Here is a 13304-nt window from a genome sequence, read left to right as displayed (position 1 = left end):
GTGGGGCTACAGGAAGTCCCACACTCTCTGTGTAAGTGCGTGTGAGCCCAGAAATGTACATAGATGTCATGTATCATCCACATACATTCATCTGTGGCTTTACTTTATTCAACTAAAAGAACATTTTGCTATTGAAGCAATCTTTCTTTCAGACATACCTTACCAAGATACCTGAATTAAGTTCTGGTGCCAATGGTGAATGTCATCTGTAAGTTATTTGCATTCCTGAATTATAATCACTTCACATCCTGGGGTTAACCTTTTGGGGAATAATTTTGCTCTATTCACAGCTGGTGTCAGCCGTTATTTTTTGTGAGTGTGTTAGGAAGCATGAACCCCAAATAGATCATAATGATGCAGAGATCCACAGCTCACAGTAATTGTTTTTAAGGGGATGTCCTTCAATTCAACATTAGTATAGATTTTGAATTTCTCTCAGGAGTTGTAGTCAATACCATTGTAGTACTGATGTGTAGACAAATAATTATTTTCACATGCCTTGTGTGTTTTTGTTTTTAAATGAGAGTCGAGATGCTTGAGTGGGACAGGAGACATTGAGTAAATTGTTGGGAAGTTCACAATTCCGTAGTGGGACCAAAGCGGGAGGTGGGGGGTTGTTGTTCCTACAAAGACAGACCAATAAAATGAGGATTTTTTTTTTTTTTTTGTAGCACAAAATGCTATTTTCTTACACCTTTTGGATAGACCTCCACCCAGATGAGAGAGGTCAGGGCTGCAGAAGGACTTCCATATTATGATCCATTTGTCTCTTTCCAATTTTAGAAAAACCTGGCTCTGATTCTGAATCTCCATCTGCCTATAATCATCGTTTTCCTATTCTACTACCTTCTTCTTATGGATTCATGAGGTTTCTTCATTACATTATGAACATGCCATTTGTTGAATACAAACATCCTAGTGTTTGTATTTCTTTTTCACTCTCTCCTTTCATGAGTATCATTTTTGGGGTTCCGTTTAAGAGATCTTTGCTTGCCACACAGATCAGATTTTTTATGCTATTTTCTTTTGGAAGTGTTATTGTTTTATACCTTCCATTTTTGTCCGCAATTCATAAGGAACTGATGTTTGTATACGTAGTAAGGTAGGGATCAAGATTTATTTTTCCCATTTGGATATCCAGTTGGCCCAGAACATTCTATTAAAAAACCATCCGGGGCGCCTGGGTGGCTCTCTCGGTGAAGCATCGCACTCTTGATTTCTTCTCAGGTCATGATCTCGTGGTCCGTAGTTCGAGAATTGCAGTGGGCTCCATGCTGGCAGTGCAGAGCCTTCTTGGGACCCTCTCTCTGTGCCCCCGCCCTGCTCACACTCTCTCTGTCTCTCAAAATAAATAAACTTAAAAAAAAAAAAAGAAAATAACATCCTATTTCTAGTGCACTGAAGAACCACATTTGTTATAAATCTAGCATTTATATCTCTGTGACTTTGTTTTGGGGCTTTCTACTCTGTCCTGTTGTCTATTTATCTAGGTTTGTACCAGTTAGACACTGTTGAATTACTATAGCTTTATAATAAGATATGACCTTCAGTAGCATAGGATCTCTGATTCTGTTCTTCAAGGTTGTCCTGGATATTCTTGGTCCAGACCAACTGCATCAGAATCTATCTGAGGGACAGATACGTGGAAAGCCCCTAAGTTGTTTGGAATGTGCATCCCCGCTGGAGGGTTGCTCATCTAACTTTTGAGCACTTCCCAAAGTTCCTCCCAGGGCCTGTGGAAAATTCTGTCTACTGATCAAATGCGACTCATTCTTCAAAATCTACTGTACTAATTGGTACCCATTGCAACCTAAGTGTTACTTCTTGGAGAAAAGTCTTAATATCTGATAATCTGGTTCAGCATGATGGGTCTATAATAGTAGCTACTTTCCAGCTGACACTTTTCCCCTTGAATTTATTTTTCTTTCCTCCAATTTATAATCAAGTTTTCACTTTTTGATTTACTGTGAAGCAGGAATTGCTAGATAAACCAGAAAAGCTATTTTCCTTAAAGACCTTCAAAACCCCCACAGCTTTAATATCTACTTGTTACAGTGTTATTGTTAGATTTAAATTTAGTGGAAAATGGGCTTCTTATTAGTTCTTTGGTTTTAAACTCATAAATCCCTTTCATTAAATCTTTTTTATTAAGATTTAGCAAACTCCCACCAGCATTTGATAATATTCCTGTGAAAGCCTTGACTCTCTGAGAGCTACTATTGTGTAGTATTTTTTTTAACATGTAAAACATAGTTGCAAATAATTTTCTGTTTGCAGTTCAACAATAAAAGCGGGGATAATGCTTGTATTCAGATACTTATACTATGTGTAATAATCTGCCTATGCCCCGATCCCTCTCAAACTTTCTTATATTGTTAGGGTCAAAGCATTTAAATCCATTCGAGAGTATTGGTGGGAAACGTCCAGATGGAGAAGGAATGAAACCCTGCAGGCGGTGCCCAGGGGCCACTTGCTAGCCAGCCCCAGACAAAGAAAAGGTGGGAAGGATTTGATAGAGGAGTTGTTTTGTTCTCGCATATGGCGGTGATGTTCGCAATGAAAGTAATTAAAGTGTGTTCATTAGGGAAGATAGCCTGTCTGTCCTGACCTTTTCCCTTCTGGCTGGTTGATCTTACACAGAGCCTGGGCAGGCACAAAATGAGAAGTCACAGAACAGGGAACGTTTTGTAAATCGTAGCAGGGACGGGGGTAGCACAGAGAAGCCACAGAAGGTCCGTACCCTACACTAGACATGGTAACCAGGGGAGAGGAGGGGGTGGGAGAAACAGGGAAACACAGGTGGGGAACCATGGAGAAAAGCAGGTGGATGAAGGATGATGCCTGGCAGGAGGGGAGGTCAGGAAGGGAAGGGTGGGAGGGTTTATCTGGTGGCAAGAAAACAGCGGTGGGCAAGCAGGTGGCTGTTGCTAATCTCCCAGCAGACCTTGTACACTGAATCCGGGGGCTACAATTTACAGCAAAAGAAGGGCCTGCTCCTTGGAAGCGCTCTTGGTATCCGAGAACTGCCAGAGAATCCCAATGTTAAAATCAATACCGTAAGACTTTGGGCAGCCACGGCCGCCTGGAAGCAGCTCTCAGGCACAGTTTTAACCCGCTCAGTGGCCGAAGGCAGCTTTGTGGCGCGCTCTGCTCTTCCTGTCTTTCCTCCTTCTCGTGCGGTTTGGCTTCTGTACCAGTTCGGCACCGATTCCACCAGTAGTCGGGGAGGGGGCTGCCCCCACAGCAACAAGCAGGCCGCGCTGGGGCGTCGCGCAGGGCACCTCCATCCTGCCGCCGTTCACCTGCAGACAGCATCACATTTCGCAGGGCTCCAGACACACACGGGAAGTCCATGGTGTGATCTGTATCTCTGACCTTCCGGTTGGAAATGAGAGGTTCCCACGACCTCTCCCTTGGGTTCCGTTAATTTGCTAGCGGGGCTCGCAGAACTCAGCAAACCCGTTTACTCACTAGGTTGCTGGTTTAGTGCCAAAGAAATTAGACGATGCCAATCCACAACCGGATACAGAGATGCACAGCACAGGATCTTCCAGGGTCTCCACATGCTCACAAACCCGGAAGGCCTCTGAACTCTTTCTTTTTGTGTTTCTATGGAGACTGTATCATGTAGGTGTGATTGATTAATAGGTGTCGTTGGCCCTTGGCAATTGATTGAACCTCCAGCCCCTGTCTCCCTCCCGGAGGCCATGGGTGGACGTGGGACTGGAAGTTCCGGCCTTCTGATCACGTGGTGGTTTCCCCTGGAAACAGCCCCCATCCTTAGGTGCTTTCCAAAAATCCTCTCATTAACATGACACAAGACATATATATATATTTTTTCTTTCATCCCATAGGATATTCCAAGGTTTGTAGGAGCTCTGTGCCAAAGGGACTAAGACCAACTATATATTTATTTCTTACTTTATGTCTTATTATAAATCACAACATCACAAATGTCAAACTTGAATACTGAGAGCAATCCTAATTCAATTCAACCTATCTAAGGGAAATTAGAATAAGAAGGGGGAATAAAGTGTGGGATATCCTGCAGATGTGCCCAGGGAAGCCATTTCTTCAATGGCATCCATCACTGCAAGATGCACTTGTGCTTACCCCCATCTGCTGAATACCCATCCCCGGCCATGGGAATAGGAAGCCTTTGACGGAGGGGAGGTCCCTGATTCCCTTGGGCGGCTCCTTAATCTTTGCTAACTTAATTTCTTTGGTTGTACGCCTTTTATTTTGGACTGGATAAGATTGCTGTGGCTTTGTGTTTTTCTTTGACTTTGTGGGACTTTGCCATATTAGGTGAGAACCAATAGTTTGAATACTAAATGTGGTTTTCCCTAATTATTCATATTGCTTCACACTGCAGTCATTGGAATATGCCAATATGTGTGGATGAGTGTAGTTTTATAGTGGTTATTTGACCTGTCAATTTAGTTTCTCTGAGCAAGGGACTTATAGGCAGGGTGTTCAGCATTCAGCATAATACTACCCAGATAATCGGCACCAAATTTGTTTCACAAATATGGTAGGTTGATACCGATGAAGATGTATTTAAAATTACAGAGAAAATTTTTTCCCCAAATTTCTAATGAGTTCCCAAATTTGTATATTTTCCTTCTTTGCCTTCCCCCCACCCCCGCCCACTGTTAACACTGGACAACACTGCTACAATTTATCATTCAATAGTTGTGCATGAAATAAGCCGCAAAATAAGCCATTATAAAAACTGGTCAAAATGGTTGGAAATTTTTTTTTAAATCCCAGAGGAAAGATAGGCCACAGTAATATACTAATATGCTCTTTGTGTGTGTGTGTGTCTGTGTTTTCTTTTCCAGGTCAGAACTGTGGAGGCTTAGTCCAGGGTCCCAATGGCACCATCGAGAGCCCAGGGTTTCCACACGGTTATCCAAACTACGCTAACTGCACGTGGATCATTATCACAGGAGAACGTAATCGGATACAATTGTCATTTCATACCTTTGCTCTTGAAGAAGATTTTGATATTTTATCAGTTTACGACGGCCAGCTCCAACAAGGGAATTTGAAAGTGAGGTAAAGTATTGGTTCTTTATATTATAGATTTAGGTAGCACTGTTTGACTTAGAGTCTGAAACTTAATTGGAATTAATTATGTGAACTTAATTAGTGGAAAATTTTAGTTACAATAAAGAAAAAGTAGACTGCAGATTTGTGCACTCTTTAATACTTAAAAACTTGTTATTAAAAGCAATCATTGACTTCATTTATAGACATCAGATTGTTGAAGATCTGCAAAACAATGCTGTCAAGGTAACTGAAGGAAAGTGACAATACGCCATTGTTTTTAAGCAACTGTAGATTTGAGAGAAAATGCACGAAGAGAAATGCATAAGTACAACTCAGAGAACAACAAAAGGGACTTTTATATTGTCAGAGAATACATTCACTAAAAAGTCTGGGAGGTGGGCGGAGTAAAAACATGAAAGAACGTTGAACTCTGGAGAGAATTTTTGGTCTGCACCATCATAATGCATTCTGTTCTCCATTAGTTTTCTCTTCTGATCTATGATTTTTACCATAAAGAAAGAAAAAAATATTTTCTGGAATGATTTTAAGTTACATTTTTAAAAAATTTATCAGCAAGGAAAGCATTGTACCTGCACAAGTTTATGCATTTTTTTTTTAATTTGTCAAAGGAAACAGGAACATCCCCTTCAAGAAAGTGGAATTTCTTAGGTAAACTGATGAACATACTTAAATAAGGCAAATAAGTCTTTACCCTCGGTTTTAAAATTCTATACTAATTAGGGACTGTTTGCTGAATATATAAAGTTAGGTAAAAAATTGACAGTGGGCAGAAGAGGTTGTATTGGTTAGATAAATGAAATGGTATTGTCACTAATGTCAACAGAAATACACACAAGTCACATATTTGATTTTTTTCATTTTGTAGATTGAGAAAAGTCCTACAGAAAATTGTACATCTAGTTAATATATTGATATATTAGAGTATATGTAATTGATATATTAAATATACAATGATATATTTTCTTTGCACTTTCTTTATGCATTTTCAGATATAAAACATCTTTTGGTTTTTCTGGGTCACTTATAATATCCATTGTCTATTTTTAGAAACTCTTTTCCATTTATCCTTTTTGTCATATTGTGCACACAGTTATCTTCTTTATGGATTATTAGGTAAACTTTCTCCCGCCTAACATGTATGGCCCTACGCTTTAGATGTTTGGCAAAGTATCATGTATTAATCCTTGGTAGTTTGATGCAAGATTGATTCCACGCTTACTGATCTTCTAAATATTAGTTATTTACTGGTTTTTATTCCAAATAAATTATGATACTAGAGAATAGTGTTATGTTGTAATAATAGAATTATAATAGAAACTGCAAAGACTTATAAAAAAACAAAAGAGAATCCAATTTATTCAACCATGAAGTCATATGACTTTGTTAAAAGTATTCATTTCTCATTCCATTAGAAAAATTCTTAGTATGTCCCCTTAAAAAATACTTCTTTGTCAATACTTATATTTCCCATTTTATTTTAATTTATAATTTAAAAGTCGTTTATTCTAATTTATATCATTGTCTTTTTTATTTTATAGTGTTTTATAATTATTTTACTTTATAACTTTATTATAATTCCTACAATTCTATCTTATTCTAAAGGAAACCTGCCTGAATGTTAATTTGAGTCACTGTCTCTAAACAACTTATGTCCTCATGGTAACATTATGATCACTTTATATGTTAACTACAAAGTTTAGAAAACAGCATTCCTACCGTCTTCAGTATTATAACATGATCAGCAGTGGAAATATTAAGGATGGGACCACTAAACTCATTGTACTTTATGTAGAGGTTCCAGTGAATAGTATATAAATTGGTGTCAGTGCCTCAAAGAGCTTTATAAATATTGGTGAGTTGCATGATTGGCATCCTCATTTTTTTTTCTCATGTGGGTATTTTTACTAGAGGAGGCAAAGCAAAGAAAGCTGATAAGAAAGAACTCCTTGGGTTCCTATACACTTCTCAGTTACCTACAATATTTCGTTTGAGACAGAGAAAAAATAGGTCCTGTTTCTGGTCTTTAAGGTGTGGAAGATGGTTTCATGTCTCCATAAAATTGTATAATCTTTCTTCTACCTTCCCACTTAGAATGCCTTTGTGTGGACAGTCCATGGGGGTAGGGTAGCACTTTGGGGGACAGAAGTGGTCATTCTAGGTATCATTACACAAATGAGCAAAACATATCAAAAAAAGAATTCCATCGACTGCTAATTGCTATGGGTCTTTACTCAAATCAAAGATTTTGGATAAATAATGGCATGAACTATGAAAAGGAACAGTGTCAGGGCAAACCCATGAGGTGGTTGCAACATTTCACCATCGGTTCATGGCAAAGCAGTTTTAAATAGCATCGAATTCTAATTAATGAGGTGAGGGAGACTCCAGTCTCCTTGTTGCTACGTGTTTCCCATTAGCAGTTGTCTGTTTCTCAGGCATACATCACTCAACACTGTAAGCATCCCTGGAATTCTAAGGATCTCCTGTGACAGGACTGATGTCCTCTCTGGCCCACTGTGTCGTCACATTGTTACTTAGAGCTGTCCTGCTCTCACTTGTCACTTCATGGCTGCATAGAAACTGTTTTCATTCGCTCAGCATGTGTGCCCACAAAAAAGTTAATAATTGTTTTATTAAGGAGCTTGAGAATTTCCATAAAGAGATTTCTTTTGTTTCACCACTGTAAAGAAAATGTTTCCAAATACTCCACTATTTACATTTAATCCCCCAGTGACAGAATTTAGGATTTGGGGGTTAGGATTGTTGATATTTATGTTGCAATTTGACGTATAGTGAAGACTAACCAAATTATTTACCCTGTGTAAAGAAAAAAATTCTTGAAGACAAAAAACATACAGTTCATGTTACCATCTTGGATTGTTTATATATAGTTCAGACAAACACATATGATGTGCCCCTCCATCAATAAATTCAATTTTAACATATAGATACTGACAGGTAAATTAAGGCTTCTCTTCAGCACAAGAGAAAAGATTTGATTCAAAATTGGAAATAGAAATCTTCTCTTTGAGGAGCACCTGGCTGGCTCTGTTGGAAGAGCATGCGACTCTGTTCTCTAGCTCATGAGTTCGAGCCACACGTTGAGTGTAGATTTTACTTAAATAAATAAATAAACTAAAAAAAAAAAAAAGAAATCTTCTCTTTCAATTGCCTGGAATTAAAACCACTGATTTTTATGACCTGTCACAGACCTGTCACATTTTTGCTGTTTTTTTAAATCTCTGGACTTTATAGACTCTGCCCACTCTCTTGCTTCTCAAAGCCCTACAGAGGTCCAACCAAGTAGTCATAAAGTCTTTGGTTTTTATTGGGCAACATCTCTTCATTAGCTACTACCTGTGCTGATCCTCAAGAAACTGTTCCAATAAAGGCACTTGTTCTATTGTAGATTGACCCAGACATTTTGGTTGACCAGTACACCAATACAATGACATTCCTTCCCGTGGCTCATGCCTCCTCACCCGCAAATACGATAGAAATGTATTCCTCATACTTCTGGAGGCTGACAGTCCGAGATCAAGTTGTTGGCAAATTTAATGCCTAATGAGGGCAGGTTTCTTGGCTCGTAGATGGTCGTTTTCTCCTGTGTCCTCACATGACAGAAGGAACAGGGTAGCTCTTTACGGTCCCTTTTATAAGGTCATTAATCTTATTCGTGAGGCCTCCTCTCATGTTCTAATCACCTCTCAAAGGCCTTACCTTCAAATACCATTAAATTGGAAGCTAGGATTTCAACATACGAATTTGGGAGAGGGGTCACAAACATTCAGTCTGCAGCACGATGGGAGTACTTTATTTAGTTGAATAGGTTTTTCCTTGCTCTGACCTTATAAGAGAATATGTTTATCATTCTATTTCCTCATCCTTCTCTCTATTCACCTAAAGGATGTCGTACATTCAAAAACCCATTTAATATTATACTTATTTCAGAAAATTTTCCCTGCGCTTCCCAAATTAAAACACAAGAACCCTCCCAAAGACTTTTTTTTTTCTAAGCTCCTTTAGCACTTGGCACTGACATAGACCCTGAAGCACATACTCCTTTCAAATTATACCAGCTCTGAAGTTGCCTCTAGTTGGGGATGCATATCTCTTTGTTGTGGTGTGTCAAACAGAACATATGTCCTCTGAGGTCAAGACATGTGTCGTGAGTGTGTCTTCTCTGATGATAATAGATATGTTACCTTGAAAATAGTCAACAAATCTTCATGGGGTGCTTTTGATTAAAAATACTCCTGATTCAGGGCCCCTCATCACTGTCCTCTGTGCGTGTAACCCCACATGACTTCTTATCTAACTCCTCTGGATGGGCTGGAGTTAATTGTCCAAGAGAGAGGGTTCTCGCTAAATATGAAGTGGTGACATAGCATTTATTTGTCCCTAAATCAGAAAATAATCGAAGTTGACATCAATTTCCAAATGTGATAACATTATAATGTCAAGCTTTGAATGGAAATCTCATTATAACCTCAATAAATGAATAAAAGTGAGTCTATGGAGGGAAACTGTGTCATGCATATGTGGGAAATCAGAATATATTATTCCAGGATTATTGTAGAATACAAGAAAATAGCTTTGGCAGTGATCTTGACTCTCCTTCTGTGACATACAAGATTATCCTTTATTTTCTGCGCTGATGATAAAGAAGTTGGGAATTAATATGATAGGGCCATTGAAATCAGGAAATCATGAATAAGTATTGCTAAAAGATCAGTTTTCTCCAATTTTTTCCTACTCTGCCATAATGTGTCTGACTGCATTAAAATTAGCTAATAAACCTGTCTAATCTTAACTATATCTGGTGGTTTTTAGAACTTGAGAACTTTAAGCACAAAGAAGGGGTTCCACTTATATTCAGGTCATATTAGACTAGAGATCTAGAAATGCCTAAATTCTGCCTTTCTGCCCCCCATTGCTGGTATGAGGTCCCTATGGAGCCATTCACAGATCGATAGATAAAAATCAAAGCATCATTCTATTTTTAGTTTGGGTGGTGACTCATGCACCAATTAAGACTCCAACAGAGGTACTGCAAAGTGGGCATAGAATATTCGATGGAGACTAGAGTCTTCTATTAATACCAGACATGTATGGTGACATCTTATCATATTCAGCCAGACACATGGTCAGGAGGAACTGGAAGGAATGGCCAGCCTGCCCACACCAGCGCCTGGTGAGGGAGGGCTCCAAAGAGAAAGGCCTAGTAGCTGAGATGAAAACACAGTAGGAGAGTCCGTGCACAGCAGTGATGTCTCAGGCCATCAAACTCCAGAAGCCCAACCAATGCTTTGGTGTCTGATTAAACAGGTTCTCATACCTTCGCGAGGACACCACAGAGGAGCTGAGCGGGACAGTGGTGGCATTTGCTGTTCTCATATAAACCTATCACAGTCCCATAATTGTGTGAATTTGTCAACAACGTTCACTCCTCTACATACATATTTTAGGTGAGGAAATAAAAGATAACTGTTTCGGATACATCTTCCAGATTTCCTTTTTCAACATATGCTTTAAATTAGCAACTCATAGGCAAGGCTGGTGCTTATTGGGTAAGGATGAGTTGATTTTCTCTTTTTTTTTTTAAGTTGGTTGTTTGCAGTGGGCTAGATGAAAGTGAAAGCCAATTAAACCAGAGATTCAAGGGTGACATTGTCTGAACACTGATGTATATCTATATATCCCTATGTCTATATCTATATATAATTCCCCCAGCTGATTTTAATAGGTAGCTTTGGTTGAGACCAACTAGAGTGTGTGTATATGTTTTATGTTTTACATATATATATGACATATATATATATATATTCATAAGACCTGTGTTTATTAACAAAGATGAAATTGCTAGTAAGGAGAAATCCCAGAGGTAAACTAATAAAGCACTTAAGGGAGATAGGCAGAGTTATGTTTGGAATAATGCAATAATACAAGCAAGTTGTAACATGTACTTGATTTCAGTTCCAATCACTACTTCTTTAAGCTCTGGTGATCTTTTTCTGCAGTAGCAAAAATTGATGCTTCGTTTCAATATCGTGGCCATTTTGAAGGTGGCAAACCACATTAATATGGCCAGAGAAGCCTTTTGGATCATCACAAAAATATATATGTGTGTGTGGCAAAATGCCCCCAACTCCTATGACATTTCCTTATCCACATGCAGACATAAGGAATATCATTGCGAGTCTCGGAAAGAGAACAGATGGACAAGAAGGCCAATAAATAATTTGCGATAGGACTTCATTTTCTGAAGAGCTATTTTGTGGTGTTGGTCATGGGAACCTGAAAGTAGACATGGCTTTATAAAATCTACAATCTTGGGGCGCCTGGGTGGCGCAGTCGGTTAAGCGTCCGACTTCAGCCAGGTCACGATCTCGCGGTCCGTGAGTTCGAGCCCCGCGTCGGGCTCTGGGCTGATGGCTCAGAGCCTGGAGCCTGTTTCCGATTCTGTGTCTCCCTCTCCCTCTGCCCCTCCCCCGTTCATGCTCTGTCTCTCTCTATCCCAAAAATAAATAAAAAAAATAAAAAAAAATAAATAAAATCTACAATCTTATCCTCACTACCTGATAAAAAAAAAAGACAAAAAAAAAACAAAAAGAAAGAACGTGGCTCATTGATTTAAACGCTCATACAGAATAACAAAACTACTAAAAAGAAATTCTTCAGAACACGTAATTTAGAAACCGTGAAGAAAATGACTAGAGAATTTGACTTCCTAAAATTTAAAATCCAAAAGCCCAATGTAAAATGGAGAAGAAGAATTCACAACAGTTATGAAAGACAAAGAGTCGATTTCCTTTATTGATAAGATACACTATCAGAAATATCAGGAAATAAAATCATTTAATTAAACATCTGGTAAAAATATGACCAAAAAATTGAAACGTAAAAATATGAAGGCAACTAGTATACCTAAGCCAATTAAAACAATAATGTGAAATAATGTCTCACCATTCTCAATGGCAAAACTACACGTTTTGATAAGTCAGGGTTTTGGGGAATTATTTTGGATATAAATTTTGAAATTTCTCACAAACTGAAAAACTATAAACACATTCATTCAGCAAGACTATGCTATGAACTTATTCTACAAACGTACCTCCAAATATGGCAAAATATATGGAAAGCAAAGTTTATGAGTGCATATTGATCATATCTAAAAAAATCAAGATTGTCTATCTTTCCACAGGGACTGGTTAAGTAAATTACAGTATATATGTAATAGAAGATACCATTAAAATTAATACATGGGATCTTCAGAGGCTGATATGAAGAGATTCGTATATTTTATATTTAAAAATAAATACAGTCACAAACGTCCAATATCTCTTAACATCTTATTCTCTTATAATAGATGGTGTGTAATAATTCATCATCAAATACCATCAACAGAATTCCGGATGATGGTGGGATCTCGGAAATGTCTTTCTGATATATAAGTGTAATCTATTGTAGTGATCTCAGTAGGGGCTGTGGGAAGCTAGACCAAGGACATCTACTCAGCCCGAGGGCTCCCAGAGGGCTTTCTGCCAGCCAGTGTCACTGTAATCAAGAGAAAATGCTGCCTTAATCCTGAAACAGTGCGGCTACTGAGTGTCCCTGGCAGGCCTCAGTGGAGGAATGTTTTATTTTGTTTTGTTTTGTTCCATGAGTATCTGTTTTCTGTCTTTGGAATTCTTTTTGTCGTTGTTTATTTATTTATTTTGAGAGAGAGAGCAAGCAAGGGAGCAGGGAAAGGGCAGAGAGAGAGAGAGAGAGAGAGAGAGAGAGAGGGAGAGAGAGAGAGAATCCCAAACAGGCTCTGTGCTGTCAGTGCTGAGCGCCATGCAGGGCTCGAACTCACCAACCCCGAGATCCTGACCTGAGCCAAAATCGAGTCCGTTGCTTAACCAACTGAGCCACCCAGGTGCCCCTTGCCTTTGGAATTCTGGTAGAAACATCCACATCTGGGTCTATCCCAGTGTTTATCTCTGTCCCTAACTCTATCTCGTTCTATCTCTAGCTATCTCCATCTCTCTGTCGCTCACTAGAGTGTGCTGTCTCTCTCATCCATGTTTTTGTCAGTGTTTCTCAACTAGGAGTGACTTTATGCCCCAGGAGACATTTCGCGATGTCTAGAGACAGTTTTGGTCCTTGTAATTGGGTCGAGGCACTACTGGAATGTAGCAGGTGTAATACAAAGATGCTGATAAATATCGTACAGTGCACAAGAC

The 13304-nt window shown here is 38.8% G+C and overlaps 1 protein-coding gene across 1 annotated transcript in view; it reads left to right on the top strand.

Moving 5' to 3' along the window:
* Positions 1-4385: 4385 nt before the first annotated feature.
* LOC125163799 (CUB and sushi domain-containing protein 1-like) overlaps positions 4386-13304 on the top strand; it is a 628085-nt gene continuing 619166 nt past the window's right edge. Inside the window, exons 1-2 of the mRNA XM_047855984.1 lie at positions 4386-4407; positions 4845-5061. Of these exons, the coding sequence (XP_047711940.1) occupies positions 4386-4407; positions 4845-5061 (239 nt within the window). The remainder of the gene's footprint in view (positions 4408-4844; positions 5062-13304) is intronic.

Source organism: Prionailurus viverrinus, chromosome B1 (assembly GCF_022837055.1).
Source record: "Prionailurus viverrinus isolate Anna chromosome B1, UM_Priviv_1.0, whole genome shotgun sequence".
Classification (NCBI taxonomy): domain Eukaryota; kingdom Metazoa; phylum Chordata; class Mammalia; order Carnivora; family Felidae; genus Prionailurus; species Prionailurus viverrinus.
Note: the sequence above shows the minus strand (reverse complement) of the source record. Positions and strands in the feature narration are given on the sequence as shown.